At 43.1% G+C, this 18,255-nt stretch overlaps 1 protein-coding gene across 5 annotated transcripts in view; it reads right to left on the reverse strand.

Annotated features, from left to right (window-relative positions):
* LOC138608431 (MAP7 domain-containing protein 1-like) overlaps positions 1–18,255 on the reverse strand; it is a 49,099-nt gene that overhangs the window by 17,268 nt on the left and 13,576 nt on the right. For 2 of the 5 annotated variants that reach the window (XM_069681007.1, XM_069681009.1), the window contains exons 2-7: positions 11,411–11,626; positions 7,333–7,401; positions 7,103–7,123; positions 3,192–3,355; positions 1,373–1,481; positions 497–601 (exon numbers count right to left, since the gene is read on the reverse strand). In XM_069681007.1, the coding sequence (XP_069537108.1) occupies positions 497–601; positions 1,373–1,481; positions 3,192–3,355; positions 7,103–7,123; positions 7,333–7,401; positions 11,411–11,626 (684 nt within the window). The remainder of the gene's footprint in view (positions 1–496; positions 602–1,372; positions 1,482–3,191; positions 3,356–7,102; positions 7,124–7,332; positions 7,402–11,410; positions 11,627–18,255) is intronic. The other 3 variants (XM_069681008.1, XM_069681010.1, XM_069681011.1) reach the window with 3 other exon arrangements.

Consider the following 18,255-nt stretch of genomic DNA (forward strand, 5'->3'; position numbering starts at 1 on the left):
TGCATATACTGTAGTTGCTCTACTTTCATTGCAACAGTCACACTATAATATCCACCACCAATCCCACCACCACACCAAACCACCAACAGCACAGTGGAGGGGGATAAAAAGATGACACGATGTGAGCTTATAAACGTATGAAACAAACCAAAATAAATCACAGAATATGGCTCAGTGATGTCGATGTGAAAGGGAGGCTGATCAAAAATGCAGAGGAGACTCAAATCAATGAACACCACCAACTGAAATTAAAAAACCACGATGCACACGAGACCGAGAGCGTGATAGGTGGAGGGAGTAGGTGGTAAATGACCAGTCACCAAGCACAGGCAGGCAGGCAGGCCACCAGAGACGACAGTTATAATAAATCAAGAAGAAAAACCAAAAACCAGATTAGGGAAGGAGGAGGAGGAGGAGGAGGGAGGAAGGTGAAGGGGGATGAGGAGGAGGGGAAAGGGAGGGAGCCTGGTGGACATTGACGTCGGGTCGTCCTTACTTCTGTTGGGGGAGTTCCAGAGCGTGGCAGAGGACTTGGACAGCCTGTTGTTAATGACAGGGTCCACCTGTCTCGGCAAGTTGACCGTGGAGGCCGAGCATCTGCCTGCACCGGAGAGAACGCAACACACAACAACTGTTCACAAGGCGGCCGCTGAGGGGACTGCCAACTCCCCCGGTCTGGACCTGAGCAGGGACTCACCATTCTCTGAGGTCAAACTGGCTTCTTATTTACACTTAGGAGATCTTATCTGAATTCAGACTTGCAGGGAAATGGGAAGGACATTTGAGGAAAGTGTGGGAAGGGTTTGGCATAGTTAGAGGTCTACTTTTGCTTCTTTCTGCGGCAAGAAACTGGCGTAAAATCGCACACACACAGGTTGTCACACACATTCAGGATCTTTCACACTCCAAAGTCTTGACCTCTGTGTCACGGGGTCCAAAAGAGGCAGCCCGTCACATGTCTGAGACCAAAAACAGGACAGTCTGAAAAGGAAGATTAGCTCACAGCTCTCTGAAAGACATAGTTCACACTGCTAATCTAATGAAACAGCTACCTGTTCTGCCTCTGTGATCACTTGTAATGGAGAAAATTGGTACTCAAAGCCCTTTTTAGCTTAAAAACACAGGGACATAATAAAGACTTCACAAATGACTGAGTATTGCCTATGTCTCTGGTACCCCGCCTTCATGACTGCAAACCCTTCAGGAACTATTTCCTCGAATTGCATCAGTTTGACCAGTGAGTCACAGTCTGTGCAGCGTTCCTCAACACGAACGCTCGAGTCTCTCCGAGGAAGGGATACGTACAATCATTGTGTTTGGCTTCTATGAATGTCTTCTATGAATGTGTTGTTGTGGCTTAATAGAAACTCACTTTCTCTGCGGGAGGTCTGGTTGAGTCCGCCCGCCCAGGACCACCTCTGCTGGCGGATCTCGGCCCACGTCTTCTTTGTCGACCGCTTGATAGCTGCTTCGTATCTCTCCTGGAGAGCAGAGGCAGTCAAAACAGAGTCAGTCTTTGCACATAGTCACACTCATAACAGGTCATTAGACAGTTTAAAGGAATAGTTTGATGTTTTGTGTAATGGGCATTCTTGCGGAGAGTAATGTGATCTATAGCTAGCAGCTGGTTAGCTTAGATTAGCATAAAGACTGTAAGCTAGGGGACACAGCTCGCCTGACCCTGTCCAAACTAAGTAACTTAAAGCTAACTGATCAACTGATGTTTTCTCTTGTATTGTTCAAGATGTTTGCCGTCTTTCTGGAGTCACCTCTGGTTGCCTGGCAGCTTTGAAATGATCACTGGTGCCCCCTCTTTGAGCTAAGCTACCTGGCTACTGGCTGAAGTAAATCAGTGCATTTCCCAAATTGTCAAACTATTCCTTCAGTTAGTGAGCTTAAGAGGTGCTGTGAGGTGTACTTTGGGGGGAGCCAGGCCTTCCTTTTCTCCCTTTATGCTATGCTAGGCTAATATAAATCAGTGCATAAAATGTCAAACAATTATTTAACACCACAGTTACAAAAGACAAATTATGACTAGCGCTTTGGTAACCTTCAACTGTTGCCTTCTTTGTGAAATGTTGAGTAATGCACTCATTTCAGGCAGTAGAAGAGATCCACAGACACACACAGGCACAAAACACACACATGCACCAATGGAGAGATGTCAGGGAGAGGGGGCTGCACATGTACATGCGCCCTGAGCAGGGGGGGAGCTCAGGAAAGGAGCTGGCACCTCTCCAGCTACCAGCACTAATGCCACGCTTGGTCCATGCCGGGACTTTAACTGGCCACCCTCCAGTTCCCAAGCCAAGTCCCTACAGACTGAGCTACCTCTGACACTAACATAATAGTTAGCATGATTGCTATGTGTGGTAGGAATTGAGAAAAACACAGGAGGTGATTAGCTCAGTTTAGCCTAAACAAGAAGGGGGAAGCGGCTAGCCTTGCTCCTCTTAAGCTCACTAGTAAGTGAAGAAGGACAACTATTTCTTTCAGCTTAACAATGAGAGCATGAGAGACCTGTTAAAGCACACAAAGTTAGACAAACACAATTCATAAAGAGCTTGAGGGCCGTTTGTAGGTGTATTTGTGGACAGAGCCAGACTGGATGCTTCTGCCTGATTTCGGTCTTTATGCTACGCTAGGCTAAAAGTCTCACAACTATTGCGCCATACTTGCACACAGACATAACAGTGATATTGATCTTTTTTATTAAAAAAAAGCGAGTAATTCCTTTAGCAATAACCTCAAAGGCATTAATCTGCTTTTTAAAGAGACATAACACTTCCTCGTACTCAAAGGCATGTGTGATAATGAGGAGCCACAGAAAAGAGACACTGTATCTCTTTAACAGTTTGTAAGCCAAAAAGGTTTGGAGCCACTGCTGTGATCAATAACTGCTGACATAAGTTATTGCCAGTGAAGAATCTGAACGTTTGACCTCTGGAAAAATTGGCAGTATGAAGCCAATACTTGGCACCAGGAGTGATTCCTCTTACCCAGGCCTTTTTCCAGTCTGCACAAACTGTGTTAGACTTGCACAAACATTGGCAAAGTGCGGGTTGTTCCACCCTGACTTCAATTAACACAAGATATTTTGGAGCGCAGGATAGGGTTCATTGACTGGCAATAAAATAAATGAATATTTGCCGAATGAAAAGATAACATCCAGGACAACCAGATTTCCTTACCTTGTTCTTTTCTAGTTTCTGTCTCTGTTTCTCCTCCAGCAGAGCTCGGCGTTTCTCAGCCTTCAGCCTCTGCTCCTCCAGCTTCTTCCTGCGGTCCTCCAGCTGGCTCTCCCTCAGGCGCCGGGCCTTCTCCTCCTTCTGCAGCCACTGGGCCTTCTTTGCCGCTGCGGGGTCACAGGGAGAGAGATGAGGTTAAAATGTGGACGAGAGGCACGAGAGGGAGGAGAAAGTGAGTAAACTGAGGCTGCTGGGTATGTTAGCTGTCAATTTTTTGCTACTCTGTTAGCTAAGGTAACGGACAAGTTAAGTCAGACTCTAAAAGAGAGCCAGCCCCTTTACACTTCGTCACATTGGTGTTTTAAGCTAAACGCTAACATCAACATCATGGTGTCACATAATCACAACACATGTAGGCGAGAATTACCGTGTTTATCATTTAGTCTACGGTGTTAGTACTTGAATTTGAGCTGATGATGGCACAAGATGAAAACTAAGCGGATCACTTAAGTTATTTAAACATCACATGAGAGGGAGTGACGTTGTACTGAATATCATCGCGGCTGTGATTTGGTCGTAGGCACGAGGCAGAAAGATAATCACGACCTTGAGAGTGATATTGCTTTTATACAACAATTATACAAGCGGCTAACAGAAGTAAGAAGTAACAGTCAACAACAGATTATTTTATTCTCCACCACTTAAACTGAAACTGGACTGTTGTTGCCTAGCAACCCAAACATTCTCCTGCACTCTGTGTCTACGGGGGCCGGTTTCACAAAGATAGACTCTGACTGTGGCTTAGATATAACAAACAGACAGACTAAATTTAACCGTTTCACAAAGCAGTTTAGTTCTTGACTATTTTAAGCAGGACTATGGTGCATTGAATTCTGGGTAAATTTTAAAAAAAAAAATGTTTTAAGAGCATTTTACTTGGAAAACAAGTAAACAACAACAACAAAAACAAACTGATATGGGAAAAAATTGCAGCAACAGTAAACAGTGTTAATCCGACTGTTAAAAGGACCATCAAAGATGTTCAAAATTTGGTGCTACCAGTCAGCAGGTGTCACTGATTGTTACCATGGTAACATGGGTCTTAGAGCTGAGTCAGCCTGGGAGTAAGCTGTCTCATTTTTTTTGGCTTAAAATTAGTCAGTCTTTATTTTTGTGATATATATATTTATATTGTGAGCTTTGCATTAGACTAATCTATGAGCAAAATTAAGACTGACCTAACACTATAGACCAGTTTAAAACATCTTTGTGAAGCCGGCTCCAGGTTACCACAGATGTACATTTATCTGTATGTTTTATCATCAACCAGTGAAATAAGAGTCTGCTGTGTGATTCAGAGGGACCAGCTTGATTAATGTAGACATACCGGCTCACCGTATCCCAAGATGCATTGCGCGGCAATTCAAACGAAACGGCGGACTTTTACGCGGCCGAGGAATACACTTTAAAATGTAAAAGTTTTTGGTTTCAACTCAAACGAATAGCTCGCGTTACACATGTGTAAGAAAATGAAAGGGCACTTAACAAATTATCTTTAAAATAATAGGTTAACTCGCTCGACGTTAGTTATGTTAGCTAGTTAGCGCGCTAGCTACCTGTTGCTAGGTGACAAGAGCGGTGACGCCTGGGTAGACCAGACCGTCTCATTTCAGTTCGGCTTTAACGGTCTTCGCGGGCCATGAACGGAGCATCCTCCGTTGACCGCATGGCTAAAGCATAAAGTAATCAAATGGCACAACAAAGAAATACAAAAAAGCCTGCTTTCTTCTTCTCCTTATTCCAGAGGCAAGCCTTTAAATCCAGCTGTGTAAAATCACTTAAACATTCGCTCCGCTCCTACCACAGAGAACCGAACAGACTGGGATAAGCAGATGGGAGATGCTGTGATCATTACACTATAATCCTGATAACAGTAAATAAGCTTTAGTTTCCTGCTGAGTTCAACAGCAGCCTCCCGCAGACGCCAGTTTGTCTTTGCACATACGCTGCTGTGGCTCATTTCTGAGAGGAACATTTAAACAGCATCAGTCCTCTTAAATTAAACCCCTTTATGCTGAACGGCGGCTGTGTCACTCTCTCACTTACATTTTTCTTGTGACAAGCAGATAAGCCTTCTGACACAACAATGAAAAGGTCAGTGTGAATGATGATGAGGATGGGTTACATGCCGGATCTGACCATAGCCTGTATAAGAAGATGGATGACATGACAGCTCCCTAAAAGTGGGGCCAAAACATCTTTATCGCCCCCTGCTGACTGGCTGCAGTACAGGTCATGTTAACAGATGGGACATGAGTCAAACTATAAACATGGTTTCTGTCATTATAGTTAGTTCTTATCATGTTGATTTATGTCCAAGTGTAGTGTCCAACTGTTAGATGCTATTAAAAGGGTCTAACCAATGACTGTATATATAGATGGATGACGTGCCCCCATCTGCTCTCATTGTACGAAATTGAAGCCAAAATAACCTCCATGATGGGCGCTGCCATCTCGCACTGATGACGTCAGTAGAGATTGGCGGTCGGAGCCGCCGTAGCCACTTCCGCTAACCAAAACACACACACTTACACTTACCAATAAAAACAGCAAGGATCCCGCACGCCGTTTTAGATTGTTTTAGTTACGTCTCCTCTCACCGTTCCTCCTCCACTCTGCTACTCCAGAGCAGATCGGCTGCAGGAGCCGTATTTGTCACAAGAAGCTGCACACTGAGCCCACTGAGTTTTATCTGTAGGTTAAATGTGTGTTTTGGGTCGCAGAACGGGTTTGTTCTTCTTCACATACAGTCAATAGATCTGACCAGAGTAATGGCATGACATGGTTTTATATTAAACTATATTTCTGTGAGTTAGACAACATTAGAAATACTTGTTAGTGGGTTGAGCCCTGCAGTGCATCGAGGCAAAGACCTGTTTTGTATGTCGTCGCTCATCTTCACTAATGAGCCAAAGAGGCACACAAGTCTGAGCCTCATCGACAATGACAAAGCCCTCTTCACTCCATAAATCCAATTCCCCCCAAAAATCCAATTATGTTCAGCTGGATTGAAAAATGTTGTCGGGTTTAACGCTTGCAGACGTGCTTTTCAGGTTCTCAAGTTTAAAGAGTTTGCATAAAATATTCAGTGCACAGCTGCTGATACATAACATAAACACTCAATTCTTCACACTATGTTCAGATTTACTTGATGTTTTAGGGATTAAGGTGCAGTAAACATCCTGTTTTGCTACCTACAAGGCTTTATGCATTCTGTTTGCAACATGAAAGACTTACAGAACAGAAGCAGACTAACTCATCTAAGATCAACTGGAGCTCGGTATCCTCGGATATTATCGATCAAACGACAGCAGAATTCCCCTTCAACTGTGGTGCGGCTGCAGCACGACCACATTACTGATGCTAATGCAAGTAGTAATTAAATCTAATCTGTCTGAGAGGCCCGGTCTCCAGTCTCGCTAATGACGGCTCATTTTTCACGCCAAGTGCCTCGGGCTCCGTGAGACGTCTGTGCTCTGCTTTGGACTCCATCCACAGGGAGAAGCAGAGAGTTTGAGATCTAGATTTAGTCCTTCACGTCTTTGGGGCGAGCACGATATCTTCATAAGAGAGAAGAATCGTTCTGGAGCCACAAACTGAAACCATGATTATAGGTGTGGTGCATGCACGCTGGGTGGGCAATGAACACGAACGGAAACATTTAACCCCAAAGTGAAACTGCTGAGAGTTCAAAGGGTTCAAACATTTCCAACGAATGACGACAGAAAACCAAATCAACGACATAACTGATCCATGGAGGGAAAAAGAAAAGACATGACTGTGATTAAGTTTGATTATTTCCCGAGTGGCATGAGCGCTGCCGTGGCGGTGAGGGTTTTAGTGAAGCCCCTTACCTTGCAGCTGAGTTTGCTGTTCTGAAAGCCGTGCAAGGAGAGACAATAAGAGACGACAACAACCGTCAGTCACGTCAGAGGAGAGTGACAGAGAACGTTAATACAGCAGTGAGAGTGGAATAGAAGACGTGCATGCATCAAGTTTGTTACAGCAAAGTTTAACTTCATGCATCACCTGCAGAGTGTTGTAGGGAATATTCAACATGATTTAAGGTCATATAATTTCTTACCGATATATCTGGCTCTTTCCTCCCTCCGCTCCTTGGCAAGTTTCTGTCGTTGCTCTGAGCTCATCGAATCTGTTGGAAAATAAAAGAAGCTGAAGTTAAAGTTGTAATCTCGAAGATCTCAGTTTCGTTCTCTTTGGCGCCACCTATGGTGATAAACGGTAATTGCAGGAGCACACTTCCCAGATATCCAGACAGTGTCGCATGTGTGACGTCCACGGTTGCCTCCGGTTGTAACTCTTGATTTTCCTCTCTGACGGTCGCTTTACTTTTTAGACTGTTTGTCTTCATCTGAGCGTCGAGTTTGTTTCTTTTTCTTTGGATTTTCATTTATTTTCGAAGTTGTATCTGTAGTCATCATTGTGTTACCTCATTCAGCGATAGGTAGTGACTTAACAGACATTTATTTACATGAAAACCTTCGAGATTATCACTTTAAATCTTTCATCTTGAACCTCAAATAGCTTGTTGGCCACTTGGGGGCAGTGCAACAAACAGTTGCTTATTTACGCATCAGGCGTTTACAGTACAACAACATTAATTTGAATGTGTGTTTCTGCCCCCCTGATGAATTTAAGTCTAATATTCACGCTTCTTTTACCTCAGTTTTGGTCTCCACCAACTCCTCAGGGCAGCTTATTGTATCTATGTGCTATGTGGTGTTGAGCAGGTCGTGTACTGCAGGTTTTTTAAGCTGCCGACTACGGCTTAAAAAACGCACTGATGAGACGGTAAGACTAAATTTAAACAAAGGGCAAAAAGTCTCTTGTCGGAGCAAAGCGAAATGCTTCGGGTAATAAACTGTGGGATCGTCAGAGCAGATTCTTCTTTCACATAAGTCAGTTTAGGCAGTTATTTTGTTTAATTATTGAAATAGAAAATATTGATTACAGCGATTTTCACTTGTACTTCATGAGGTTCCTTTGCAGGGTTGCAACCTGCAGCAGATGCACCGGACGAGGGTCTAATTGACGCTGTTAAGACCCTCGTTAGGACCCCTGCTCGTATACAAGCCCGTTGAATTGGCTCAAGCATCTGATTAGGACGCACTCCAGTCGCCTCCCTCTAGAGGTTTTCCAGGAACAACTCCAACAGAGAGGAGACCCGGAGCACGCTGGGGGGATTACATATCCCATCTGGCCTGGAAATGTCTCAGGATCCCCCAGGAGTAGGCAGAGAAGAAGAACTTGTGTGCGACCTTGCTCAGCCTGCTGCTACTGAGTCCGAGCCCGGGATAAGAGACAGAAAAGAGAGGCGTGTGGTGCACGACTTGGTAATTCTATTACCAAACTCTCCCAGATATTTAAAGAGAAACAATCAAACCTTTTTTGTCTGAAGGAAAAATATTCATGCATATCGGTTGATATTTCGGTCAGCATATCTTAAAGAAGACGATATGACTCGACATTTTGACACTGTATCTAGTCGCTGCTTGTCATTTTTTAAAGCTGTAACCACCTCATACTGAATTAATGGACTTGTGTGGAGCCAGAAGTCTCAGAGCATCTCAGCATTTCTCAGAATCTGGATATAAAAAACACAAGAATAGTTTGTACGGATGGATTTCACTTGAGTCAGAATATCAATAAATTATGTTGTTATTAGGCTGAACTGAGCCTTTAATATGTCACAGTTATATGTATAAGAAGTTGTGTGTGTGTAAAAACCAGATTTATCAAAGTGAAAATGCTTTGAGGAAATTAATTCAGACCTTTATTCATTGATTCAGCTTCAAGGTCAGTGCAGCTCCGTCCCTCCGAACACTGATGATGTGAAACTCTCACGCAGCTTGACTGTAACTGTGATGTACATGTGCGTCTCAGCTTTGTATCATGTATCTCTTTCGTTTCTTAAAACAGGCGGTGAAAAGCTGCAACTGCAGAGACGAACGCGCCGTTTGAAAACCAGGCGCCCCCCCCCCCGGGGCGCTCGCCGCTGAGCCCGGCTCCTTGTTGCAGTCGTTCTCCTCCGCGCTATGTAATATGTATGCCGCGCTTTCTCAGCCAATCAGAGACGACCCTGCAGCACTTTAGTCTCCATGGCAACTTGAATTTCCTCCCTCCCCACCTTTAGGAGACTTTGCTACACGGCTTCAAACTGGCTGATATGCAGACACCGTTTGGAGCAGGGAAAGATACATCTCATAGGGCTGCAGGTTCTGATCCAACTGAGACGTCTCTGTCTGCATCAGTCCCTCCTCTCACCCCTCCATCAGCCTCCCTCCATACTATACATCCTGTCTCCGCCATGGCAAATGACGATTTGGCTCTCTGCCACAACCATCTGTCCGGCTGGAACGACTTGATATACGTCCAAACTTCCATTAGGACAAAAAGGATGTAAAAATGATGCACAAATGCTTTTAGGTGTCGATTTTGTCTCTGGAGAAGGTCAGACATGAAACACGGAGGATAAAAACACTCTACCTTAAATATTAGCGTCCTTTAACCTGCCCTTTCACACTATTTAACACCTTTAAAAGTGTTTTTGTTTGTGAATGAGCGAGGCACTGGAGGGTTTTATGAGACGATAACATGCAGCAGATTTTAATCAGAAAATAAATAAGCCTGCAGCAGGTCACAGTCACATGACCAGCAGCAGCATGAGAACATGCTGACTCCTCTTTTTTACACTTCGTCTGCCCTCTAACGTGGGAACAGGTTTGAACAATAGCTGTTATTTATTTCTATTATACCACAAAGTAAATGATTAATATGACCTTGCATTGTGTCTGGTTGACAGGCATTCATATGAACGCCGATATCTCCCGACTGCATCCCCCTGCCTTAATTACATTTACGCACCAGGAGCCCAGCCTCCTATCTGATCGCTCCGCAGTCTGCCTTGTGACTGAAAATGAAGCAAACAAAAGGCCTTTATTATCGCGCCTTTATTATTGCTCATATACGCCGGAAAGTAGCTTATCCTTTCAAGAGATCAATAAAACTTCTAATTAAACCAAGCAGTAACCTCCAGGGCTGTGAAATGAAGCCCAAAAAAGCTGCAGTACCTCGAGTGACCACTAGAGCCTGGCTCCAATCGTGAGACAGTCCCCTTAGAGCCCCATGTTAAAATGGATTGCTTATCTCCCCGTTCTTGTCGACTGTTCAGGGGTTGAATCTTTATATTATTTGCCTGTTTAAAGTATTCTAAGTCTTAAAGTTAGGCGTCATTAAGGGCGTGGACACTTTGAGTAACAGGTGGGTGCTGCTAGCTTCTTGCTAGGTGTCATCTTAATGAATTCAAGTCACTGAACCCGACCTCTTGTGTAGCCACTGTCCTGCGCAGATATGTTAACGTTTGGCTACAGAAAACCACCAAAAAGCCAAATTCGAAGCTTTAAAACTGCAATCCACAAAACAGTGGAGGACTTCACGGTGGCTACGTGAACTCCTGGAGCCGAGTGCACCAGCTGGGCGTACGTCTGGGTGTAACGTTGTGTACGACCAAGAGCTTTAAATGATGCCCTGTGAACCAGTTAGAGTGAAGCCCTGTTTGTGTTGCACCTGGGTGTATCTATTACGCCAAGGATGGAGCAGGCGTAAGTTAAGAAAGCCAGACTATGGTGGCCCGTGATCTCTTTGCCATTTTCGGACGTTACACTGTGACAACAATTATCTTAACACTGACATCATAACTCTGCCTCAGCTGTCGGTTAACTTCACCTACTTTTGAGCCTCTATATTCCGGACAATCACAGTGTCTCTCCATCCTTCATCCCCCTGGCTCTGTCGTTGTGAGTGACGGCTGGCCTCAGTCATGAGGGGTACACTCGCTTTACGAATAAGAGATGCCGTCTACTGTTGTGAACATATATGGGCATTTAAAAGTCTTCACCCCGAATATAAGACGGCCCCACTTTTTCAGATGTATTTCAAGGAAAAAAATCTTACAAATACAGAAGCTATCACTGAAAATATGTGTTGCTGCTATGCTGATCTCTGACCTTAATGGTTAAACCTGGATAACCTGAATGTGTGTTACTTGTAATTGATGTTTCACTACTTAAATCTAACACACTGGATTGTTAGGAAGTTCGGCAACTGAAGATATTGACCAACAAACACATCCATAAGTGCACCTTTCTTGGGCTGCGGGCTGCTGCTGCTGCCCGGGGTGGATGGCCTGACGTCTGTCTTGGAGGAGGCATCTGTCCGGGTGGGGGTCTCTGTCTTGGGGCTGGAGTCTGTTTTAGGTGAGAGGTCTGTGACGGCTGAGTCGTCTGACGTCAGGGGATCCTTCCCCGGAAACTTGTCTGCATTCTGGATGGACTGAGGGTCCGTCTGCAGGGGCAGAGCTGCAAGACAGAAACAGGCAAACTTATTAGTAACAAGAAAAATATAACTTACACTTGATAGCTGATGTTTTGCTCTTTTATCTGATGAAGCAGATCATTAAATAATCCAGAAAATCTCTGTGCATTGCTTCCTCTCTGCTGTCGTGTCATTGACAATTAGTGTTCAGCCTCCAATGTGACTCACTCAATTGTGCTAGAATGCTTTATTTCTACATTCACTGCTGACAAACGTCACTTTAAACCTTAAAATACCTTTGAGACTTCATTAAGACGACACCCGCGCCTCATTACAAATCACTAGCATCTCTTTTACAACCACTTCACACACATCACTTCGCGCTACATTCCCCCCCCTTATGTCATTAAAGGTTTCAGTCCTGCAGAGAAAACGCCTCCTGACTGCAGCGTTAGAACAGCAGCAGAAGGTGAGAAAAAAGCGTGGGAATAAATCTGAGTAATCTTTTAAAGGAAGCGACGGATTCACTGTGAAAATAAGACAGAAAGGCTTAAACACACACAAACTCCTCCTGTAGGGGAAGAGGAAATCATCGGAGGTTGTTGTGTAAGTCTGTTTCAGCCTCAGAAGAACTCTTACATAGCGATTGTCATGGGGGTGATTAATGATAATAAGCTTAATTATCCCCAAAGAACCACCCAAACTCATCTATAAATCCCCTGACTCACTGTCAGGCACAGAACGCTCGTGGCTGCTCCAAGTGTTTGAGTCCATATAAAACTTTACTGTTCATTTGTTGCCTTTATTTCTTTATTTTAATCATTACAAGTTTTATTTTGAGAGGTTTTAACAACTAAACAGTTAAATAAGTACTAGAAATGTGAAAGAGATGTCTCCTTAGTTTTTAAGCCCTGTCACAACAAGATTTGATCTCTATATAGACAATATGGAGAATGCCATCTGATCCACTGGCCCCTTCTCATTAACAGCTGGTGATAATGAGCATTCACATTCTGAGAATTCTGCCTGCTATCCATCCATCCATCAGGGTCGCGGGGGTGCTGGAGCCAATCCCAGCTGTCATGATCACATATTAAAATGCAAGTTGAACTTGTCAGAAAAAGCCATGTTCCTGCTTATTTGTTTTGCAAGAGAAAACTAAAGCAACTGTATGAAAAGAATGTCTCCTTAGTCTGAGTCTAACTCTACAAACATTGCATCCTCGACTTTGCACAATGCTTTGATTGTGAGTGTCATTACCCCAGTAAATGTCATGAGAGTTCTGTGATTATCAGTTGCTGACTTTTAATGTGCAGAAACATCCAAGTGATGCAAACATTCATATTTTCAATATCAAAGGTCAGGTCATTGCTGAATCTGCTGATTACTTTCATGATAAATCGATTACTCGTTAAGACACAGCTAAAGGTTGTGAAAAAAGGATAATCAAAATTTACCAGTGATGTCTGCTTAAATGACAAAGACATGCAGCAAATCTTTAGATTTAATAAGCTGGAGTCAGCAGATATTTGACCTTATAGCTGGATTAATTACTGAAACAATTAATTGATTTTTAACATAGTTGGCGATAGTTTTGATCGACTAATCCATATCTATTCAACTTATTGTTGCAGCTGTAAGTATATCTGGTTAGCGCTGTTGCCTCACAGCTAGAAGGTTCCTCCTCCGAATCCCAGTTCGGACGTAGTGGGCCTTTCTGTGAGGAGTGTGCATGTTCTCCCCGTGCATGCGTGGGTTCCCTTGAGGTACTCCAGCTTCCTCCCACAGTCCAAAGACATGCTCGTTAGGTTCATCGGTGACTCTAACATTGCCCATAGGTGTGAGAGTGAGCGTGATTGGTTGTCTCTATGTGTCAGCCCTGTGATTGACTGGCGATCAGTCCAGGGTGTACCTGGATGACAGCTGGGATTGGCTCCAGCCGCCCTGCGACCCTGAACAGGATAAGGTATAGATAATTGATGGATGTATATCAGGTCCTATTTCCTCTGACTTGTGCAAAAGGCATTGTACAACTGTTCCCCTTGATTCTACAGATCAATCAAGCCTTTCATTCATGTTTTATGTAACATTTAGGCCTTTCTCTAAGTCTGTGTGAACACTTCCTAACATGAGCACCACTGAAGTCTCCACTCAGATCCGGTCATGAGGCCCGACTTCCTGATCTCTGACCCTTACGGAGGCAGCAGAAAGCCACAAAACACATCCTGTCTTAATCCCCGCTCCGACTTTGTTTTCACACTCTGCTGCCCCGCTGATTCTGTCACCGAGTCCGGCTGCCCGGCTGCTGCGCCCCCCTCCATTTATCCTCCTCTGGTTGTGACGTAAGGAGTAGGGGGACTGGAGCAGAAAGAAGAAGAAGAAGAAGAAAGGACAAAATGTGCACTCCTACAAGGACACATGGAGAGTGAGAGGAGTGATTTATAGAGAAAGGAGAGCTGGAGGACAATGGGAGAGCAGGGAAAATGGTGCAGCAGCCTGTTTCATAATGACAGAGGGGGGAGAGGGAGTGTAGGACTTGAAAAGACAAAAAGGAGAGGAGATAAAGACAGAAAGAGCTACGGCCCCGAGCCGGAGGAGTAATGAGACAGGAGCGAAAAGATACAGAGGCAGGAAGGTGAGAGGCTGCCAACTGCGGGCAGATGGAGCATGACGCTCTCCTCAGACCAGTCCAAACGCTCACCGAACCACATAAATCACAGATTAACTCTTGGCTCCTCTCCAGCTACCTCCACTGTACTTCAGCACGGAGCTTAATGCACAGGTTGCTACTACAGAATCCTAATTGAGGAATAATAGGATGTGAAGCGAAGCCCCATGTGTGTTTGGATAAGAGGCTAAGAAAGATGCAGGACGGCGCTGCTTCTACCTGGTGCTGAATAAAGGATTAGGATTTGGCAAAAAGAGGATTGCAATGTTCCTGCTTACTTGAGGAGATTACTTTGTTCTCCAAGAGTGGCTCACTTTTTGGGTTTAATCAGTTCACTGACCTTATGCGGATGTAAGAGACACAGCGAGTCTAAAAAAGGAACCATTCAGACGACAAATATTCTTGGAGGGGAAAAAGGAGTGTAGAGATTAAGGACATAGCAAACATACCTAAAAAAAGTACACAGCAGAAACAGGACAAACATAAAACTAAATAAATCAAGTCGGTTGTCAACAAGAAATTATATTAAATTTTTATCATTGTGGATGTTTTTGTCTACTTGTTTAAATAAAGTTTTTATGTCGGAGAGTCTGATTCTCTGTTGTCAACATGTCTTGTTAATCAGCACTGGTTGATTTGGAGCGTCCATGTTTTTATGGATGCTTAAATTAAACTTTAATGCTGTATAACTGAACAAAAGAAGAGAAAACAACCTCCTTAAACAACCCCAGACTTTCTTGTTGTGGGTTTAAAAGCCTGTCATAAATTTTAACTCTTTAAAGTAATAAACTTGAAGATTTTCATGTAAATAACTGTCTGTTATGTCACTATCTGTCACTGTCAAGTGTGCTCGCGCAATAACCGTTTATCGCCATAGGTGCCGCCAAAGGGATCGCAACTGAAATCTTCGAGATTAAACCTTTCATATAAAGTCAACGTTTTGGTCACTAAATACGCAGGCAAAAAGTGTACAACTCTACCGTCTGCTGACTGGAGAATATAAGTGTTCGAAAGTGATGCAAAAACAGAGCCTCTCCCTTCCCGTCTGTTTGTATCTAATTAAGAGACTACTTCCGCACTCATTATAGGGTTGCAGGACTGTAGCTTTACTCTCTAGCTTTTTTTTGTGTGGTATTTATTCTCTTTGTACTACTCAATTATTGACTAGTATATTTGGATTTATGATGTGCATTTAAACCTGCATACAACTTTGGTAAGCTGCACATAAAGACAACCGAACAAAGCTCAGTTATGGCAGAAGAAGAGATCCTTCATATGAGTCTCTAACTCACTCTAACTGGTTATTACAGTAAGCACAGCATGGGTGTGTCTGTTGTCTACTGTAAGAGCAGAGTGATGACTTGAGTTGTGTAACAGCAAGACCACACTATAAACATTTATAAGAAGACAGAAAGTTTGAATTAAAGAGCAATAAAGTGAAGTCTTGCTTAATTAAATACACTGCGGGGCATCGCTGCCACAGTCTTGTGGTCTCGTGCTAATAGTAGCTTCTGGTGTCAAATAATACGGCTATCGAGCTCTGCTGGCAGTTCACAATGTTCCTCTATTTTCAAGTCTGCTGGGAGCTATTAGCATAAGCCTCCATCCTTTAGCATCACACCAAGTATGTAGAAAGTACATATGTGTGTATAAACGACCCTTTTACAGGGTCAACTGACACAATAAAAGTTCACACTGAAGTTTTCAACCAACTGACACAAACACTTTTAGCATGAGCATGGAGTTAGCTAGCTGTAAATGTTAGCAACTTAAAACAGATACTGCCAAGTAACTAGCATCACAGAGTCAGTTCAATAAACCTTATGACCCTTTTTTAAAGAATCACTTATCCACTTTTGCTACTTATAAGGACACAACTGTTATTCAAGCAGTTCAGGTACTTTTAAATACTTAGTGTACGATAGCCACAATTAGCGCCAAAAATGACCCTCCTTCTCAGAGTCATAACTAAGTCCAATGTGAACACACAGACAGGAAACATATTTTTTAGATTCAATGTGACTTAAACTTTCTGTGGATATCAATGCCTCTAAATTTCTATTTCAAATAAACATACTTTAAGCTGCTTAAATGTATAACCAAAAGAGCGCTCCTAACAAACACAGAACTCCATCTAAAAATTGTGACATTTTAAGGTTTGCTCATTTTTAAAGTAATCCAGTAACAAATGTCTGTACATTTATGGATTCAATGCAAACAGGAACTCCTAATAGTTTATTCGGCATATGTTCAACTGTAAAAAATGGCAAAAATGTAACTAAATACAGACTTTAAAAAAGGGCTCAAGTTGTAGCAGAAAATAGCTACATTATACTTCCTGTTTACATACACCCTAAGCATTATGGGTACTGTGTTTCCAAATGTAAGAGATTAATTATCCCAAATATAAGTATGACCAAAAATAATAGATCTGTTCTCATAGATGCGTCTTATACCAATAGTTATGCTACATTCAACTGCTATTCAAAACCATTGAAAACAAATTGCACAATTAACTCCAATTTACAACCGCTACTTGATTAATTACTTGTGAAAAGTCTAAATATGGGATAATACCTTGAATAAATTATGCAGCCTAAATAAAAATATGCATGTTTTCAGTGGTAACGCTTCAACGGTGATGTTTTGTGCCAAGTCAACGAGTGCATCTTATCGTGTCATCAGCCGTTCATGTGACAGGCTCCATTTAACACCGAAACACAAACTCACCATGATGTTCACCCGTCACTCCCCCCCCCCCCCCCCCCGGGTCCTCGTCCCTCCAAAGCCCTCTCAGGTTTCTGTGCCACTGTGACAGACTCCGAGTTTATAAATAGCGCTAAGCACCATACTGAGAATGTCGGCCATAAAAGGGGTTTGGCTTCTGTCGAGGCACCCTGCGACGGCACAGTGACCGCAAACTGTGCTGCACCAGATTTACCGCTCAGGTCGGCCAGGAGACTTTACTTTGTTTGTGTTTGGGTCACATTGGCTGTTAAAATCCAAATGCACCTGGCATGAAAAACGTATTCACCAGAAATAAAATGAAACTTAGAAGGATGTCCAAATGAGAGCTGGTAACCTGCCAAACATGGAGCCAAACTTTGCCACATGACGCTGAATTTTACCAATGATAGTGAGGAAAACTCTCTTAACTCTTTGCAACTCAGTAACTTAGTAACTAACTAAATAAATTATGATTACTCATACTTGCACTGCATCTCCCAGAATTCTTTTTGTAAGTCTTTTTAGAGGCAACAGGTATGCCAGCTGTTCGTTTTATGTGGATATGACAGAAAACCATGAAAATTAGCCATAACAAGTCCCCAGAAATGTGAGGAATGTGACATTTATGTGTTTAAGTACAATGGTTGAAAGTTTATTAGAGGGAAAGTGTCCTCCTCACAAGAGGTATGGTGGAAACACAGGTGGCATCAGACAGGTAAGAAGGGCAGCAGGCCAACCGATCACATGTCTCTCTCTGGCTGCAGCGGGGACATTCCTGCTAAAATAATTACAATTCCTGCTTCTGTGCACTTGTAAAAACTCATACAGGCATTTTTTATACCTTTGCCCAAAGTTAAAAAGTGTTTTGGGAGGTCAAGATTATCCTGAGAGAGCTCTGACTTTAGATTAGTTAAGTGATTACGATTCACATCATAAACTCTGATTTCAATGTCCCTGATTTGGTTTCCGACAGGGGACCTTTTTTTTTTGCCTCTCTGCTCGTTCATGTCCTTTCACCTCTCCATTGTCCACTTTGGATAAAAGCAGGATATCCAAAAATACTAATAACATCTTCCCAAGTACACGAGGGTCCCTGTGCGGACGTCCCTTAGCAACATGTGGACGTACAGACTTCTGTCATTTAGCGGTTGCACATGCATTTCTTTTCTTTTTATTATGTTCATTCAAATACAATAAACAAGAAACCTAACAATCTTGTTTTTTAGTGTATGTGTGTATAATGTGTCTGCATGTCTTATCCTGGATATTCAGCTATCA

Source organism: Semicossyphus pulcher, unplaced genomic scaffold (genome assembly GCF_022749685.1).
Source record: "Semicossyphus pulcher isolate SPU_LCO1_2020_fin unplaced genomic scaffold, fSemPul1.0.p SCAF_5, whole genome shotgun sequence".
Classification (NCBI taxonomy): domain Eukaryota; kingdom Metazoa; phylum Chordata; class Actinopteri; order Labriformes; family Labridae; genus Semicossyphus; species Semicossyphus pulcher.